This window comes from Corythoichthys intestinalis, chromosome 9 (genome assembly GCF_030265065.1).
Source record: "Corythoichthys intestinalis isolate RoL2023-P3 chromosome 9, ASM3026506v1, whole genome shotgun sequence".
Taxonomy (NCBI): Eukaryota; Metazoa; Chordata; class Actinopteri; order Syngnathiformes; family Syngnathidae; genus Corythoichthys; species Corythoichthys intestinalis.
In genome coordinates, this window is record NC_080403.1 from 44100241 (window position 1) to 44119712 (window position 19472).

Sequence of the window (19472 nt, forward strand, 5' to 3'; positions counted from 1 at the left end):
ATAATGCTTACAACAAACGTCATTTAGTGTTATTCGGCAAATGATCTCACTTTTGAATGGATGTAAAAAAATTCAAGCTGGACATAAATGGTATTAGTGACATAATTTGCTGGATGACACTTAATGACATCTGTCACAAGCATTCAGTAATGCCCATGATAGTGTAATGTCATAATTATGACGATCCTATAACAGTCTTATGACGCCGCTGTCAGATGAGGTGTTACCTATTTACCTAAATTAACAAAAAAAACTGCACTGGACTATAAGCAGCAGGATTCACAAATGAAGGAAAAAAGCAGCGGCTGAAAGTCCAAAATTTACGGTAATACATCTGCAGGCGACTGGGAGATAGATTTTTGATTCAATGATGATTTTACGACACTGTTAGGGTGTGCACTGGTCCTCATGGGAAACGCAGTCTTTCTTAAGGCAAAACACTACCGCTTTTGTCCACCGGCGTAGCTAAAATCAACCAAACTGAAAAGTTGCAAAGTGTTGCTTTAATTTATAAAAAAAAAAAAAAACAAACAAAAAACAACTCACTATTGGACGTCTAGCGCTGTCAATGACAGTAAAACAATGAGGGCACTCACCAAGCGTTTGCCCGGCCAGCATGCGTCCGTCGTGTCCAGCCACGGCGGCGCGGGCGTGGCCCCGCCGGCCATACTGCACAAAGGCATAGCCCTTGTGCACGGAGCATCCCAGCACGGGGCCGTACGCGCCGAAGACAGCCTCCACGTCGCGCTTGGTCGCCAGCGCCGTGTTCAGGTTGCCGATGAACACGCGCGAATTCACCGATTTGGCGTCGCGCTTGTTGGTCACGTTGCTGGGCCGGACTGGCGCCGACATCGCACGACGGAGTCTAAAAAGTGGAGGGAACAGTAAATGCGGCAAAATTCCATTCCATCATCGGGGGTTTACCGTATTGGCCTGAATATAAGACGGTGTTTTTTGCATTGAAATAAGACTGACAAAGTGGGGGCCGTCTTATATTCGCGGTTTGGACATTATACCCATTCACGACGCTAGATGGCGCCAGATATCATTGAAGCGATGTTCTGCCATGACAGATCTCAGCTACTCTCAAGTTTAACCAGTTTGCATTATTTTATTGCAATGTTTTTCCTCATTCAGATTTGTTTCAAGACTACAGTTACAGTTAGACTTCACTTTGATGGTTAATGCAGTTATTGCAATTTTGTTGTTTTATCACAATAGATTGGTTTATTTACATTTCAAAAACCAGAAGCCATTCATTTCTGAAGGTGATTGCACTTTAGTTTACTTATTTAAATGTTCAGATATTAAGATTTGAATGAGGCAAAATAACATGCTTTTTCTCTCAAAGATATTGTTATAATCATTTGTTTCAGATGTACTGTAATTATTTTCTGTATAAAAATTAATTTGGTGTTCAAAAAGTCTTTTTTCAAACTTGAGTTTTGAAAAAGAGGGGGTCGTCTTGTAATCAGGGCCGTCTTATATTCGGGCCAATACGGTAATTTGTTGGTGGAGTTGATTTCAACAAATTCCATGCAGTTTGTAAGTTATTTGTTAGTTTCATGGCTCCGGAGTGGCTAAGCTAGCGCGAGTCAATGGTTCCTGCTTAGCATACTAATAAAAAACAACATGTGCATGCATTAGAATCACCAATGGCCTATGCAACCGATAGTGTTGGCTATGTTCTAAAATACGTTTTTCAAACGTACCATTGCGTGTCAATAATTGTAGTATGAACAGCAACATTTGTAATCCAGCAGCTCTGCAGGGATCAGGCTGTCTAGGCAAGCAGGGTGGAGTGATATCACATCGTTATTTTTCACCGCTGATTTTTTTTTTTTCCTCGTGGGAATGAAAAGGACTCCCTAGCAGACTGAGCACAAGTTGCTGAATCACCCCCTCTATTGTGGTCACACTACGCATCTAAAAAAAAAAATTGTCCTGCAGAATGAAATGAATTACGGCAGTTTTGTGTGACATTGTTTTGGCCGCATAGGAATTTCAAACAATGATATACATTTTGAATTTATTTGACAATGTTAGATCTGTTAGTATAGTTTTTTTTTTATTGGTATGCTAAGCAGGCACTATTGACTCGCGCTAGCTTAGCCACTCCGGAGCACTAAAACTAACAAATAACTGACAAACTGCATGGAATTTGTTAAAATCAACTACACCGACTAATTGAAGCCCGCTAACTCGAAGCTAATGTTAAAATAAAGACGTAGTCATTCAAATTTTGTCTGAATGAAATGAACAAGAATCCTATAAAGTATTTCTTAATGGGTCAAAATTATTTTTCGAACAGACTAAGTGACTTGCACATGAGAGACGGTCCTTTGCTTTGCTTTGCCAAAATGGCTATACAGTATATGTATATATTGTGAGTTAATTTTATTGCTGACACTGCGTTCCGGGCTCATCAACATGTTTTGCCCCCCTCCCTAAAAAATAAATACTCTAGCTCCACCAGTGGTGCGGGAAGTGGGGTGCTGAAGCACCCCCTGGTGTTGGGGAGAAAAAGAGTATTTTGGAAGATTTTCTTTTTTTGTTGTTAAAAATAAATCCATAAATAACACATATTGAAACAATAGCATGTTTAACTTTGGGGATTAAATATATATGTTGAAATTTTTTTTTTTTTTTTTTTTTTTTTTTTTTAATAACATGGTCACCACCTGACACATTGCTTGCTATCTGGTCACGCGCTATTGGACTGGAAAGATTATCTGTTGACAGAGGAGGTGTTACCATTGCCCAAAAATGAATTGGCTATTTTTTATTTACAAAAACGGTGAAATTTTCTTTTTTTTTTTTTTTAAACCTGTCCTGTTCAGCTGTTTGACACTGAGAATGGAAGTCTAAGTGTCCAGTTGGTCTGAACAGTTTTAATGTTTCACATTGAGAGTATGACTTACTCCCATTGTGATCATTCAACATATCTCATTTATTATGCCAAAGCAGCGAACAGGAAGGGGTTATGGGGGAACAGAAGAAAAGAAACACAAGAGAAGAAAGAAAAGAAACACAAACAACAACAAGAAATACATTGAACTTCCACACTAACTATTAATATGTTGGGCCTATCGTCAGCTAGATGTAATTCCGGTTGACATCATTTGGAGGGCCTGTTGACCAGGGAAAGAAGGGGAGGGAGGTGGGGAAGTCTATAAGCTAAGTGATTGGGAGGGGTAGAGTGTACACATCAGCTCTGTGATCTAGAACCCAGTAATCGTGTGAATCTCTTGTGAGTGTAAGCCCGTTGGCAACCGACCATACACCGCCCCACCGCCAGTCCCGGCACCGGGACCCCTGACGCCCAATCACATCCAGCTGTATGCGAGCCCCACCAAACACGCGACAGCCACGCAGACGAGCAGAGACACCGCACAGGCACCAACCCAGGGCCACGGCCCCCACCCAGCCATCCCGGGGAGGGAGGGCGGTCAAGGGAGGAGGGTTGCAGCCCATCCATCCTCCTGAAGCCCAGCAAAGGAGCCATCGTCACCCTCCCCCAGGATCCAGGGTGGTCCCCCGGGCCACCCACGCTCCTATCAACCGGCCCTCAGGGATGGGAAGAGGGGGAGCACCACCAACCCCACGCCCGCCCCCATCCCCGTCCGCCCACCCGGCCCACGAGCCGCAACCCCCCAACTGGCACTACACGCCACGGGATCCCCAGCGGCCCACCAAGCCCAGGGCAAGGCAGTGTCCCCCGCCGGAGCAGGCGACAACCAGCCGGTGAAACTTTCTAAACTTCAATTCGAGGTCGAAAATGGAGATGATTATGATTGTTTATAATCGTGCCCGGCGAGGAAAAGTTAGCAGCAGATTTAGACTGTGGAGAACTTCAAATAGTTTGCAAACCATAATATTGTTTGTTAGAGCTGTTGAGCTGCAGCCGTGCAGAGCGCTGTTCATTGGCGGAGTTTGACATTTGGAGCAGGGGGTTCACAAGTTGTTGATGACCCAGAAACGCAGTGTCAACAATAAAATTAACTTACAAGAATATTTATAAGTTGAAAAAGCGTTTTTTTTTTTTTTTTGTTTCCTATCATTCTTGAGGGGAACTCTAAATCAGGCTTCTTAGGACAGCTATACTTTTCACCAAAATCATCATTCATTGATTATGGTACGCCCACCTGTGTCGTACCAATGTAGTTACCCCAGTCAAAAATTGCATCCCCTGGGTGGAGCCACTCCGCTGCACTGATTTGCTTGATTTCCGTGTTTAGGTGATATAGTTATTCATGAGGTTTTAAAACATGGCCCATCCATTAAAAAAAAATCAAGTCCTGTATGGAGTTTCTCCAGTTTAATAAACGTCAATGTACAAAATATATAACTGATTCTTTTCGGCCAGTGGACACAATTTTTGACGGGCAAGACACCAATGGTGGCTCTGTTGTACAATTCGCGTCTTTAGTGGGGCAAATTGAAACGCCGCTCACCATTTTGACGGTGGTTTCTCGCGTTTCATGGTCCACATTTTCAATCCTTGGTTCTTGCTCAGTAGTTGTTGTTGCTTTTGAGAGCTTAGGTTTGAAAAAAATGATTTATATCCATCTTGCCTCTTTGGTCCTCAAGTGGTTTTGGCAAAGCAAATGACGGTCTAATGTGATAGTCACATGATCTGTTCCAAAAATCATTTAGACCCATCATACAATTATCTTTTTTTGTGCATTAAATTCATTTTTGTTGTTTGTTTTATTGCTTTGCAACTTTTGTAGACAACATTTTCCTGAAAAATTCTTACATTTTAAAATCATATACAGTACTATATAGGAAAGTCAATTACATGCAATGACACTTTTCGTCCACCGGGGAGGGGGGGGCTATTTTCCCTAACCCCCCCTGAAAATCCGCTAATAGCGCTGTTGGATATTTGTGTGCAATTTATTTGAGTGTTGTGAAAACCGTGGCTTACTGGACCGTTTAGTTTTCAAATGTGTTTGTGTGTCATAGCGCCGTCTAGTTGCGGGGATTTGCATTATATAATACACAGGCACTTTTATTTCCAATACAAAAACTCCAACACACTGTAGGTGAAATAGAACACTGTCTTTGTAGTAGCCCAGTAGTAGGATGTAAACTATCCAGCATGCGTGTATACTCCGATTGTGCACACCTTGTATGTAGAAAATGCACGAGCATGACAAATTTGGCTGTTTTTGGATTGGAGAAACAAAATAAAATCCTCAGCACCCCCTGCTGCGAGTGACTTTCCAGCAACCCTGAATTTTCATGATAGCTACTACGTTTTTACATGATAATCATGCAAAAAAGTGATAGCTATCATGTAAAAACGTGATACTGGACTTTTTTTGTTGTTGTGGCAGCAATACACTTTCGTAGCATTTTGCCAATTCTGTCATAAGAAAGCGAGACAAAAAGAAAGAAGAATAAAAAAGTACTACTGTTCCACCTTTTTTTGGAAGGTCAATTGCGTCTGACAGGAAGCGTAAGATGTGAACGCTGACTGCCATTTTGAAAAAGCTGGCCAGCGCAACAAAGACATTTTTTGTTCCTGTTGCGGCGTTAATGCCGAAATGGACTTTGAAGGATGCCGGTGAAAACGTCCGTCCCTTTGATTTGGGCCTCTATTAGAGGCTTTCAGCCGTCGATGACGGCGGCGTGCACGCTTTCAACATCGCGCGCAATCCAACACGGACAAAATAACAGTACAGTGCAACTAAACACGGCGATATTCTTTGAGCGCGACTTAGAACGGGATCATTTTGATGTTTTAAAGTGAACATTGTACCGTGATAAATTGTCATGTTACTATGTTATATTCACGCACAATCACTTTAATGTTTGAACAGGGCTTATTAAATGATCATTATAACATTTTAATGTGATGGCTTGTGACATTTCAAAGGGGTCCACAGATAGAAAGGCTTATATTCCTTAAAAGATAAATATGATGAGTTAAAATAATTTGATATTGAAATCCCTTTTGATGTTTTCGTTTTTATAAATTTGTAAAATTAGTTTAACTAGTAGGTCACCATTGTTGATGACGTCGCATGCCGTTGACGTCACATGGTTACGCTGCCAGGCTGACTCTATCGACATAAGCATGTCATCTGTTCAACCCATTCAACATTATTAAGCATGACAGTACTGTCAATATTTCACAAAATGAACAGCAAAAGCAAAATGAACAGGAAAGACAGGACGGGACGAGAGTAGGGGGAAAAAAACGGTGTTCTGCCAAAATGTGCAACACCGGCGAAACGTCCTAAAAGAGGCGAATTTGACACCCAAAGTACTACTGTGCAGTTTCATTTTGTTTGTTTGGAAGCATACAGACAGAACATACTAAAGATGCCTTAGGAAAATACTCAAACGTAGTAATATCAAATAAGGCTGGTTTAAATAGGCTACGTGACTAATGTGGTCAACAGTTCAGCAATCTCCTTTAAAGCTACTACAAGAAAGCACAATGCTTAAAAGTTTGAGAGGGAAACACGTGCGAAAAGTATTTTGAGGCAATTAAAAGGTAATAAAAGACTAAAAAAAACACACAAATAGTAAGTGCTCGTCGCTTTTAACCGGTGTGCACATGTGTTGGACGTCTCGCCGCATAGAAGAAATTGCAGATCACCGGTAGTGTTCGTCTAGTTACAGTGACAATGTATGTCATCACCAGTGTTGTTACGGATTACTTAAAAAAGTAATTTAATTACTGATTACTGATTACACCTCAAAAAAGTAATCTAGTTACTTTACTGATTACTTTATTATTAAAGTAACCAAGTTTCTTTAAAAGTAACTTATAAGTTACTTTTTACCAATTTTTCTCCTTTTGCTGCCTCAACATAAAAATAACAGAAAAATTTCATCACGTGTAATTGAGTTTTTCCACATAAGGCTTAATCTTTGAGTTAGCGGGGGTTTAATTAATCGATGGAGTTGATTTCAACCACCATTGACTCGCCCTAGCTTAGCCATCCCGGAGCCTTGAAACTAATAAATAACTGACAAACTGCACGAAATTTGTTTAAATGAAGTCCAACGACTACTTAAATCCCCGCTAACTCCAAGATGAAGCCCATTGTAAAAAATTCTGAACTTCCCCTTTGAAATAAAGACCTAGCCATTAAAATGTTGTCTATAAAAGTTGTAAATCAATAAAACAACAAAAATTTATGAAATGAACAAAAATCCTACAACGTACAGTTTTCATAATGGGTCAAAATCATTTTTCGAACAGATCATGTGACTAGCACCTTGAGACGATCCTTTGCTTTGCTTAGCCAAAATTACACCAGAGGAGGCAAGATGGATAGGCCTATTTAGAATTTCTTTAAACCTAAGCTTTCAAACGCTACCAACAACAACTTCAACAGCTGATTGAACTCGAACAGTATCAAGATGTGTGTATTTGATACACTGCCAATGGGTTTTCCCATTGTGAGTGTATCAAATACTTGTTCTCCCCACTGTACAGTATTGGCCAAAAGTTTGGAGACACCTCAAAGGTGGATACTTTGAAGAATGTAGAATATAAAACCTGTTTTCAGTTATTTCACTTTTTTTGCCATTCCACATGTTCGTTCATAGTTTTGATGTCTTCAGTGAGAATTTACAATAGCAGTGAAAATATATAAAACGCAAAAATTATGAAGTGTGTCCAAACTTTTGACTTTCATTTCAGTCTTCAACATGCTTCTTCCCGCAGTCCCACAAATGTAAAACTCCGCCTACGATTACAAACTCTAACTATAAAATGTACATAATTACACATATTATAAAGGCTAGTTGCTGGCTGTCGCGTTACCTGTCGTCTTGTTTTGTGTTTTTTTCGCGACGCGTTGTGCTGTAATTCCAGGTGCTTCCTTGTTGAATTGGATGTCGAGTATATAGCGGTCGACAGTCCATCTGAGCCAGCGCAGAGTTTGCAACGCACGGAGATATTTTTGTCATCTTTACTGGACGGATATGTGAAGTAATGGCTGTATCTCCAGTGAGCAAATGCAGCCGTTTGTTGTATCTCTCCGGCTCATTTGGTGTTAGCATCCTGATAGGTAGCCAGGCTATGTGGCAGACGGCGCGCATACAGCATGGTACTGCACGTGACCCGTTTTTTTCCGATGAGAAAACGTGAGATGTGATGTCACTCCCAAACTCAAATGCGGTATTTTCTATTCAAATGCTCTTTGTACATGACTACAGTATTCTTCATGCTACATACAGTATGAGGCAAAAACAAAATAGTAACGCACAGTTGCTGAGGAAACTAACTTTAATCAGATTACTGGCTTGGAAAAACTAACGTGTTAGATTGCTCGTTACTGAAAGAAAGTAATCAGAGTAACGCGTTACTGACAACACTGGTCATCACCCTGAGCCTCCATTGCACACATAAAACACGGCGCCCTCTGTAGGTCAAAACGTGTAGTAAATATTATAGATTTTTAAATCAATGGCAATATTTTATGTGTTTCTAATAACATATTTTAGTAAAAGAGAACAATTGGTGCTTATTAGAGTCTATAAGTCTTTAAATCCGAGGTTCCCTTTAACATCAGATTTTCGCGTTTTAACGTGATAACACATGATCATTAATCGTAATTTCTTTTCCAAAACATTTGTGCTTTTTGTTTTTAATTTTTAAAAAAATGTAAATTCTTTCAAAACAGCATTCAAATTTTTAATTTTATTCAATTGAATAAAACAAAAGAGAAAAGCAGTATTTATTTGAAAGGTAATAGTAACTATTCCCTTTTTTAAACTTTCTAAAATTTGTATTCATTTGTTAGTTTTACATTTTTTTCCTAAAATTAAAAATAAAATAAAAACTTTCCAATAAGTAAAATGAGTGCCCTTTAAAGGGTTAAAAAATATTCCACCTATTTTTTTTTATTTTGAACTGTGATTTAAATGTATTGAAATGATTTAAATGATTTAACCCTACCATGTCTTAATTTACGTCTAACAACTTTACATGAAGCATTGGAGGAATACATACAGTAAATATTTAAAAATACTATTAATACACAATTAATAGAGAAATTTTAATTGAACAATACAGCTAAAAGGGAAAAATTCTAAAATACACAAAATCACATTTTAAAAAATGAAATATATATATAAAAAAACATTTGAAAATAAATTTGAAAAAATTATAAATGCATAAAGTTAAACAAAAAATACAAAAGTAAGACATTTTTTATTCATTTTTTATTTGAAAAATTCAAAAATGAAATTTTAAAAATGTTTCTATTTTAAATATATGTTTTTACTTGAATATTTATATTATTATTTGTTTCATAATAGACAGTGCTATTTGATGTATATTTGCTAAATATAAAGTCAAGCATCAAGGGTTAACGGACACTTAATGTACAATATTATACTCTTTCTTTAATAATTAATTGTACGTCATTGACGGTGCTAGACGTCCAATCCATTTGAAGTGGGAGGTTCAGCAGCCCTCCCACTAATATGGATTGGACGTCGACTCATGATAAAATAGTAACCAAACAAACTCTTTCAATTGCCAGCAGAAGAATGACTCAACACCACGAGACCGTAACATCGGATTTAAAGTGAAAAAGAGTTGTGTGAACTCACGTTTGCTGAAGACGAGGAGGATGTGATGCGATGCGACGGCGCTCGGCAGGTGGTCCTCCCTCTGGTGCCGATGATGATGATGAAGATGAAGGCAGAAGAGGAGGGTAGGCGCTCTTGCGTCACTCCACAACTGCGTGTCCTCATCAACATGGCCAGATGTTATTGTATGTACATTTAGGTAAAAGTAAATCATTGATATACATGTAGTGCGTGTGTATGTACTGTAATTTCCAGACTATAAGACGCATTTTTTCCCTCTCCATTTGAATCCTGCAGCTTTAAGAGCAAAACGTATTGTTTATTTACAGGACTGTCTCAGGAAATTAGAATACACAATATTCTAATTTCCTGAGACAGTCAGGAAATTAGAATATTGTGTATTCTAATTTCCTGAGACAGTCCTGTATATATACACAGGACTGTCTCAAAAAATTAGAATATTGTGTATTCTAATTTCCTGAGACAGTCCAGTATATGGGAAAACTAGCTTTATTTATTGAGTTACTGTTTTTGAAAATATTTTTATTTTCTTTTAACGCCTGAATTTACATTTAACTTATATACAGTGAACAACATTGCCGGAATAGAAAAGTACTGTACATAAAAAATAGTAATAATTCCCCAAAAAATTATAGAAAATTTAATTGAAAAATATAAAATCATAAATAAAAAAAAACATTGTAGGGGAAATATTTTCTTTTACAATATGAACCAGGATTTTTTAAATATATGTTTTTTTTTTTTTTTTTTTTTTTTTTTTAAAGTTTAAATATTTTTTTCAATTTCTTATGAATTTTATTTCTTATCTTTCATATTTTTATTTTTTTAAAATGCTTTTTTCCCCAATATTTAGTATTTGTATTTTCTATGTACTTTTTAAACATTTCAATGCTTTACGTATATTTTTATATTTAAATTCAGGCATCAAGGGGTTAAAAATCTTTAAAAATTAAATAAAAAAACGATTTTGAAAATGTATCATTAGTTTTTTTAAAATAAAAAGTTAATTTTTTAAGCTATTTTAATGTTTTTATTTCAGAATTTTTACATTTTTAGATGTATTTTGTTTTCCCATCGAATTTTCTATATATTATTACTTCTCAAAAAATTGGCGTATTGTGATAAAGTTAATTATTTTCTGTATTGCACTGATAAACAGCCTATTCGCGCAGAAATTTCTTTCTGTGTCTTAGCCTCTTGCTTTTGGGTGTCAATGATGGCCTTCTGGACAGCAGTCAGGTCGGCAGTCTTGCCCATGATTGCGATTTTGAGTAATGAACCAGGCTGGGAGTTTTTAGAAGCCTCAGAAATCTTTCGCACGGGTTTTGAGTTAATTCTTTGATTCAGATTCAATTCAATTTTATTTGTATATGTTAGGTTTGTAGCTTCTTTAGAGTACCTTTTCATGATATGCTAATTTTTTGAGATAGGGATTTTTGGTTTTTCTTGACTTTTTTGCCAAAATCATCAATATTAAATTTTAAAAAATGCTTGAACTACTTCAGTTGTGTGTAATGAATCTAAAATATATGAAAGTCTAATGTTTATCAGTACATTACAGAAAATAATGAACTTTATCACAATATGCTCATTTTTTTAGAAGGACTAGTATAGTATTTTTTGTATTAATACTATATGTATGTATTCCTCCAGTGCTTCATGTAAATTTATTAAATGTAAATTCAGGCGTCAAGGGGTAAAACACGTAAAAATGAAAAATACTTAATGTACTATTTGCTCTTAAAGGCTCAAAACTAAATTATTCAGACATGAAAAAAGTTCTATTTTATTCTAATCTATTTGATCATCGATTAAACTAGTCAATTAACCATTGCAGCATTAGCCAGCTCTAGCGTGAACGGAATTCAAGCTAAGCTAACGACGGCGCTATCTGCTGCCTTTTCACGCTAGCACACGTGCACGCACTCGTGCTATGCTAAGTGTCAATGTGTTGCTTAGGGATACAATTAAACTTCCACTTACATTGTTGCTGAGCGCAGCTAAATTCCGTTCTCATTTCAAATCAATTCATTACTTCCGCACGATTAACTCATTAGCAGCGATAGACGTCCAATACATTTGGAGTCGGGAGGGCCTGCGGCACGTCTATCGCTGTCAATGTCACTCAAACATGAATAATAAGTCATGTCGAAGTAGAAAGTTGAGTGTTTTGATGTCTTTGCGTGGGAATTGAGCTGACGGATGAGGCATAACCGCTAGCGACGTGACGCTAATGGTGTTAGCGAGCGCTAATGCGGTGGATTATTCATGGGGAGCGTCGGGAGCGCTCATCGTCACATTTGCCATCACCGGGAAATGTCGAGAAGTCAACTTTTGCTACTCATTGACGGCAATCGTCCAAATCAATTTGGCAGATTGGCCCTTTGTCGCCGTCAGTGGCAGCCAATGAGGACTAGAAGTGCCAAAAAAAACTGCGTAATCTGGTTTCATCAAATGTTTTAATTGATTTATTTCAGTGCTTAATTTTGACTGATGAAATTATTTCGTACTGTGCCAGGAACAAGAATGGGGTGAGGGTGAAATACATAAATTGAAATTGACAAAAATGTATAAAACTACCAGCTAATCTAAAAATATGGACTCCGGCACCCCCGTGACCTTTGTGAGGTCGAGCGGTACAGATAATGACAAAAAAAAAATTCAATCTAAATTAAAATAATATGCTTTAAAAAGAATTAAGAAATGTTGAATTCAAATATGAGAAAAATAAATTCAAATTGAACTAAATATTCAATTCCAAAATAAAATCTCAATAAAAATTGAAATAATTCTCAAAATAAATCCAAATTGACCACCATAGTGATCCTTGTGAGGGTGAGCGGTAATGAAAAATAAAAATACATCTGAATTTTCATAATTTTTTTAAAAACCTATATTTGGTATAATTATATGTAAAAAAAAAAAAATCAAGAAAACTCAAAATTATAGGCACTTCTTTATGAAGATGAAGGGTTCAGATAATGAAAAAAAACCCCATCTAAATTAGTTTTTTTCTTTAATTAAATGAGTATATTAAAGAAAAAAATAAATAAATAAATTTGAAATTATAGGCCCTGCACCCTAACCCTCGTAAGAATTAGTGGAGTATATATTGGGGGAAAAAACAAACAAACAAACATCTATTTATTCATGAATTTATTATACCCCACTGGTTGGGTGGGGGGTGCCAGGGTCCTGGGGCAGCCCCCGTGCAGCACTTCCACTTTTCTGCAAAACTATCACACATCTGAGGGGGGTTCACACATGACTGAGTGCAATTAGACTCACTCAGGTAGAGAGATTGTCGGTGCCAGGATTAGAGATCAGGTAGCATAGAATAGGATGTCAACATATCCACAGTTAAGCCTGAGTTAAGCTTCTGCGTTGCGGTGACGGCGTAGCGACTACGGCGTCAATGAGGATTCGATAGTTCTGCGGCAAAGGAACGCGTTGCTCTGTAAATCACCGCCATCTTACTCAAGTAAAAGTAGTCATCCAAAAAATGTAATCAAGTACCAGTAAAAAAAAAAAAAAAAAAAAAAAAAAGTTGGTGAAAAGAATACTCAAGTAATGAGTAACATCGTAACTTTTCACGGTGTTTGATATTTTTTTTAACAATGGCATGTTTTTTTCTCAGCAGTTATTATAGTCTATATGAAGTGTTATTATTATACTGTATGATAACCAATTACCACACCACATTAAGCCAGAAAAAAAAAAAAAAAACTTTAAATTTCAGTTAGAGAAAAAAAATTACAGAAATGAAGTATCATTCTTTCAAAGAGCATGAGTGCCCTCTAGTGGAGAACATAGTTTGAATAGTAAATAGTTCATTCATAGTTCCTATTATGATACGAAAAGGATCATATCTCAGGTTTTCCATGGTCAATCGGTGCCAAATAGAAACTTGGAGAGAAGCTAAAATCCGCGCTTTCGAATCATGTTTACGGGGGCGCTCTATATCAAATACCTAATATTTTACGGTGCTTTAAAGACGCCACATGATTGAACAGGTTGCCGTGATCATAGAACGGCAAGCTTGAGTCTGATTGGTATAAGTGAGTCATGTGATTATTGTTGCCACGTCTCATTGAAGCCGGAAGAGCTACTGTTGGCATCACTGGCAAAAATAAATAAATTTAATATGTAGAAATAAGAGGCAAAATGTTATGACTAGTATAGCCCAAAGTAGCAGAGTAATAGTAATGTTACACAAATCTACCGAAATTTTCGGACTATAAGGCGGACCTGACTCTAAGCAGTCACCCACCAAATGACATGGAAATGGCATTCGTTCATAGATAAGCCGCACTGGACTATAAGCCGCTGCTGTCCTCACTGTACTATGCGATATTTACACCAAAAGATTAACCAGTAACACTTTATTTGACAGCAGGATCACAAGACTGTAATAGGACAAAATTAATAGTGTTGCACCGATACCATTTTTTGGCCCCGATACCGATACCTGGCTGTGCAGTTTCGGCCGGTACAATACCGATACCACCCCGTTTATATATATATATATATATATATATATATATATTTTTTTTTTCCAAAGAGCTACATAATTGGATGTGAAATCATTGCTATCAAGGCTTTGTCAGGCTGTTGCTTACCTTTGCAAAATAGGAAAAAGTACACTAAACCCTAGTAGACAATAGTTGAATAAACCTTTGGCTCTCAAAGGCCAAAATAGTGCTAAATTTGTGAAATTAATAATACATGTATAATACTAGCCCAACAGTAAGAAAGTAAAAATAAATTCATAATAATAAACTCTGAATGAACTGAATAAACTTTTTTAAACCTCTCAAAGTCCAAACAGTGCAACTTTCATGAAATTATTGTCACCTTCTGCTGCTGGTTAGATTGTGTTTTGTTGCTGGGCGTGGGGGCGTGGCACTTGAATCCAATGCAGGCTCATCAACGCAGCATTTAAGCACGGGTGATCTCAGAGAAGGCTGCCGAGATATTTGCCTTGCTGATCGCTATTTGACATCTGGCACAATAATCTCGCTACATTTACTTGTTATGCCCCTGCATTGGGTTTTTCTGTTAGTGTGCTGCTCTCGTTTGTAACCACTGCCTATCGTCTTAGTTTGTCCGTCGACCTGCTGTCACGGACTCCTTTTGTTATTTCTACTATCCCGCGATCGCGTGTTATTTTTTGTTTGCAATCATTAAACCCTTTTATGTATCCCCCGCTTGTTGTCTGCTTCGAGGTTCAACCTTGTTTCTGCATTTGCGGACGCTAACAATTATAAGTAATAATAATTGACCGCAGCATCCCGTCTCTCCTTTTTTTCGGGAGGTGGGAGTCCCTTATTTCTATTTCTGAAAGGTGGCAACAATACTTTGGAAACACTTCCCAAATTACTGCGGCATTTCTTTCAGTAAAAGACAATAAAAGTAAAGTAAACGAATTGAACTGACCAGAGATTGTTGCTCCGGTCCAGCGGCCTTCTTCCTCTGGATAGCAGTCCTGCTCTTGCAGGCTCAAACTCGTTGTGTTCATTCACGTTTCGTCTTCAAATGTTTTATCAAGTTCAAGGTATTGAAACTGGCCGATTTAACTCAGCATCTCCAAACTTTCAGGCCGCAAATCTTGCATGCAGCCATTGATTTTAATCGACGGGATTTCCCGACCGCCGCCATATTTCCTGGTTTGTTTTTCGTCCATGTGAAAAAGCCCCCTTTTGATTGGTCAGGAGTGGCTATTGGCTCGCTCTCATTGGTCTGGAGCAGGCCAATAGCGATAGCTGCTTGGTGTTCACGTGTCATCACACAACACAGAGACAGAGTGTAGTGAGCGCCAGGAGGAGAAAAAGGCTGTGGTCAAATGTTATAATAATGGACCGTTAAATGGTATCGGCGCCGTCTTTGTTGGTACTCGCCGATACCACCATTTCGGGCCGGATCGGCGCCCCCTGCCGATACTAGTATCGGTATCGGTGCATCTTTAAAAATTAACCACCATGATTCAATGCTTCACGAAGCTTTATTTGGCCATCACTGCTCCCTTTGGGTAGACAGTCAACCTCTGCTGCCACCTGCTGTCAACACTGTTGTCGGCCAACACGCCTCCTAGGATGCATTACAGCGCTACAGATGTAAATAACAATCAAAATTCATGTTCTGTGTAAATTATTTTTTCAGTTCCTGTTCGAGTTGTTTCATTAATTGCTAGTTATATTTGGTAACACTTTATTTGACAGCAGCGCCATAAGACTTTCATAAGACCCTCGTTATTATGAAATGACACTGCCATGAGTATTACTGAATGGTTATAACAGATGTCATTTAGTGTTATCCGGCAAATTATCTCACTTTGAATGGACGTAAAAGATCCGAACTGGACATAAATGGATTTAGTGACATAATTTGCCGGATGACATTTGTCATAAGCATTCAGTAATGCCTATGATAGTGTCATAATTATCAGGTCTTATGGCAGTCTTATGATGCTGCTATCAAATAAAGTGTAACAAGCCAATCAACGAATAAGCCGCACTGGAATATAAGACGCAGGATTCAAAATGAGGGAAAAAAGTAGAAGCTTATAGTCCAAAAACTAAAGTACTCAAGTAAAAAGTATGGCTTAGTACAACTAGTCTTAGAAGTATATTTTTCTCAATTAAATGTAACGGAGTAAATTTTTTCTCAAAAGGTTACTCAATTAAATGTAACTGAGTAAATTTAATGCGTTACTACCCACCTCTGGTTATCAGGCTCCCTACATGGCATTCACGGGTAAATATAATGACCTACCAATAGCACTTCTATGTTCATAGGTAGTATAGGCGTATAAAAAATTTATTTCTTGTAGTTAGTTATTCCCCTCTTCTCTTTCCATCCTTTCTGACCCCCATCACCCCTTCCTGTTCACGTTCTCCTAATGAATAAAACAATGAACAACCACAATGGGAGTATATCAAAACCCATGTGATACAGTAAAACTGTTCAGACCATAAGGACGCTCAGATTTCTATTCTGAGTGTCTAAGCAGCTGAACAGGTCAAGCTAAAAAAATTAATGAATATAAAATGAAATACAAATAGAAATGTAGGCTCAAGCACCATCACAACTAGGGTTGGTTAATGGTTGGGTTTTATTGATTGATTTAATGTTGGCTCTAATGGAGTTCCATTAATAAATTAAGCCTGTTTTGTGCACGTGCACACCATCAGTCACTTAGCTGTCTTTAGCATCGCTGCTAATTGCTCCACTCCGCCTAATCGAGTGTTCCCACAAGACCTTTCATCTCTCACACCTATTGATAAGGCAAGATGAAAACAAAGGCTAATTAAAGGCGCCTTTTCACCTTCCATCTCATTTCCACAGTGACCTCAATTCAGTAGTCGAGTTGTTCCGTGTTCAAGCTTCAAATGTGCTTTCTTTTTGAGCCGGCGCCCATATTTGGGATTAGAAAACAAACTAAACACTTGAAAGGAAAGCAAATCAATACAACAGAAAGACCTTGCTCAAATCTTCTTACAGTGTTTTCATTTTTGCTCCAAATCAAAGCGTGGAAATGTGTGTGGAAAGCACATTTTGTTTTTACTTTTAAGTTTCCTCAAATAAAGTCAGGGAAATAAAATGATTAGCCCCTTGTAGGGCACTCATTGGCTGCCATTGAAGGCGCTAGACAGTCAATCCATTTAGACTGGTGTGGGGGGATGAAATGGCACTGGAAGATGAACATTGACAGACAGTCCTCGCAGTTTAAACAAATTGACGTCCGTCGATGTTGTTAGTGGCAGGCAACGAGTGAGTAAACCTTTTTTTTCCCCCCCTTCCTTCCCTACCTACTACCACTCTAGTTCCTTCCTCCCACCCTTCTTTCCCATCTCCATCCTTTCCATGGATCAAAGTGAAAAATCATTTCACTGAAACTTTTAAAGGAATCCACAGATAGAAAGATGTTCTTAAAAGAGAAATGTTATTATGAGTAATAATAAGTTGATATTGAAACCCCTTTTGATGTTTTCGTTCTTATACATATTATAAAATTAATTAGTAGGTCGCCATTGTTGTTGACATCACAGGGCGGTGACGTCACATGGTTACATGGATGAGACGAGTGTTAGGGGGAAAAAAAACTGCCAAAATGTGCTACACAGGCGATATGTCCTATAAGAGGCAAATTGGACACCCAAAGTACTACCGTGCGCTTTCAGCTTGTTTTGTTTAGATGCATACAGACAGAACATACAAAAGATACCTCAAGGAAATACTTAAACATAGTAATAAAAAATAAGGGTGGTTTAAATATGCTACATGACCAATGTGGTCAACAGATCAACAATCTGCTTTACAGCTACCACAAGAAAACAAAATGCTTAAAAGTATGAGAGGGAAACACATGCAAGAAGTATTTTGAGGCAATGAAAAAGGTAAAGACTCAATAAAAACACAAGAAGTACTCGCCGCTTTTAACCAATGTGCGCATGCGTTGGACGTCTCGCCATGTAGAAGGAATTGCAGTAACCCCGTAGTGTTTGTCTAGTGACAGTGACAAATTACGTCATCACCACAAGCATCCATTACGCGCTTGAAACATGCCGCCCTCCATAGATCAAAACATGTACAAAATTATAGATTTTTAAATTAATGGCAATATTTTGTGCTTCTAATAACATTTTAGTAAAAGAGAACATTGTGCCTTATTAAAGCCTGTAAGTAAGAGGTTCCCCATAAACATTGCAAAAACGTAAACACTGGCGTGTGGGCAATATTGTCGAGGGGATATTAGAGGTGCTTTTTTTTATATTCTCGGTTTTGTACTTTTGCTTTATGTGATGCACGTTATGGCGAAGCTTTAATGTCATAATGGTCTTATATTTATATAGCGCTTTTCCACCTTTCAAGGTGCTTTACATGTCATTGCACTCAGTATAATGACAATAAAGGCTTTCGATTGCCTGAAAAAATTCTCAACCCAGTATAAATGACACCAATCACTGTCAATGGCAGGCAATGAATGAATTTTATATTAACATTTCATAAATTTATATCAGTTTTAAAAATTTGGAAAAAAAAATAAAAATATTCTCATTGAGACCCATTATCCACACACAGTAGACATCTTATTTAAGATAATGTAGGCCACAATATTAGCTCATTGGCTGCCTTTGACAATTAGACATCCAATCCATTTGGATTAGGAGGGTAGGCAGCAATCAACAATGGCTTTTAATTATACAGTGCTACCTGTACTTACAAAATTGGTTCTAGAAGTTGTTTAACCTTAAGAATTCTGTAAGTTGATGCATTTTCCACGTAAATGCCCTTATCAGTTCCAAGCCCCTAAAATTCAGATGTTTCGCTTTATTAAAAAATGCATCAAAATGTTTCAACTAGACCATTGCACAATAAGCAAAATGAAAGTTACGCATAATGTGTATTAAAAAAAAAAAAAAAAAAAAAAAAAAGACGAATAATGATGGTCATTTACCATTCAACTGCGGTCCTCAGCTCATTTTGCCCTCATCAATCACCAATTTTTTTCAATTTTAGCACTAATCCGTCAGCCGCTTTTTGGTCACCGTTACTTGCCTCACCAACAAGAGTGAATTCTGGTCCTCTTTTTCCAACTTCTGGAACCGTCCACGCGACGCCTTAACGTGCCGATTGTTGATGTGTTACTGCCATATTCTTTGGCTTAATCAACCAACCAAACCCCTTTTTCATTCTTTTCTATTATCTCTTGCTTTGTTTGGATCAACAAAATAACTTTTCTGTTCCTCTATTCCAATAAGTTAATACATCGTACATTGTTAGCCAACTGGATGCCAGGAAGATGTTAAGCAATAGCCAATAGCAGAGCAGCTGTAAGTACGTTACTTTCAGTAAACTCTGGAAGCTTTGAGTAGCTGCACATACAC

General features: G+C 37.7%; 1 protein-coding gene across 3 annotated transcripts in view; it reads right to left on the reverse strand.

The window, feature by feature from the left end:
- raly (RALY heterogeneous nuclear ribonucleoprotein) overlaps positions 1-15253 on the reverse strand; it is a 31658-nt gene extending 16405 nt beyond the window's left edge. Inside the window, exons 1-3 of one of the 3 annotated variants that reach the window (XM_057847166.1) lie at positions 15022-15253; positions 9586-9646; positions 597-865 (exon numbers count right to left, since the gene is read on the reverse strand). In XM_057847166.1, coding sequence (XP_057703149.1) covers positions 597-865; positions 9586-9646; positions 15022-15103 — 412 coding nt within the window. In that variant the 5' untranslated portion in view covers positions 15104-15253. Of the gene's footprint in view, positions 1-596; positions 866-7789; positions 8125-9585; positions 9716-15021 lie in introns of those variants that run through there. The other 2 variants (XM_057847167.1, XM_057847165.1) reach the window with 2 other exon arrangements.
- Positions 15254-19472: the final 4219 nt, after the last annotated feature.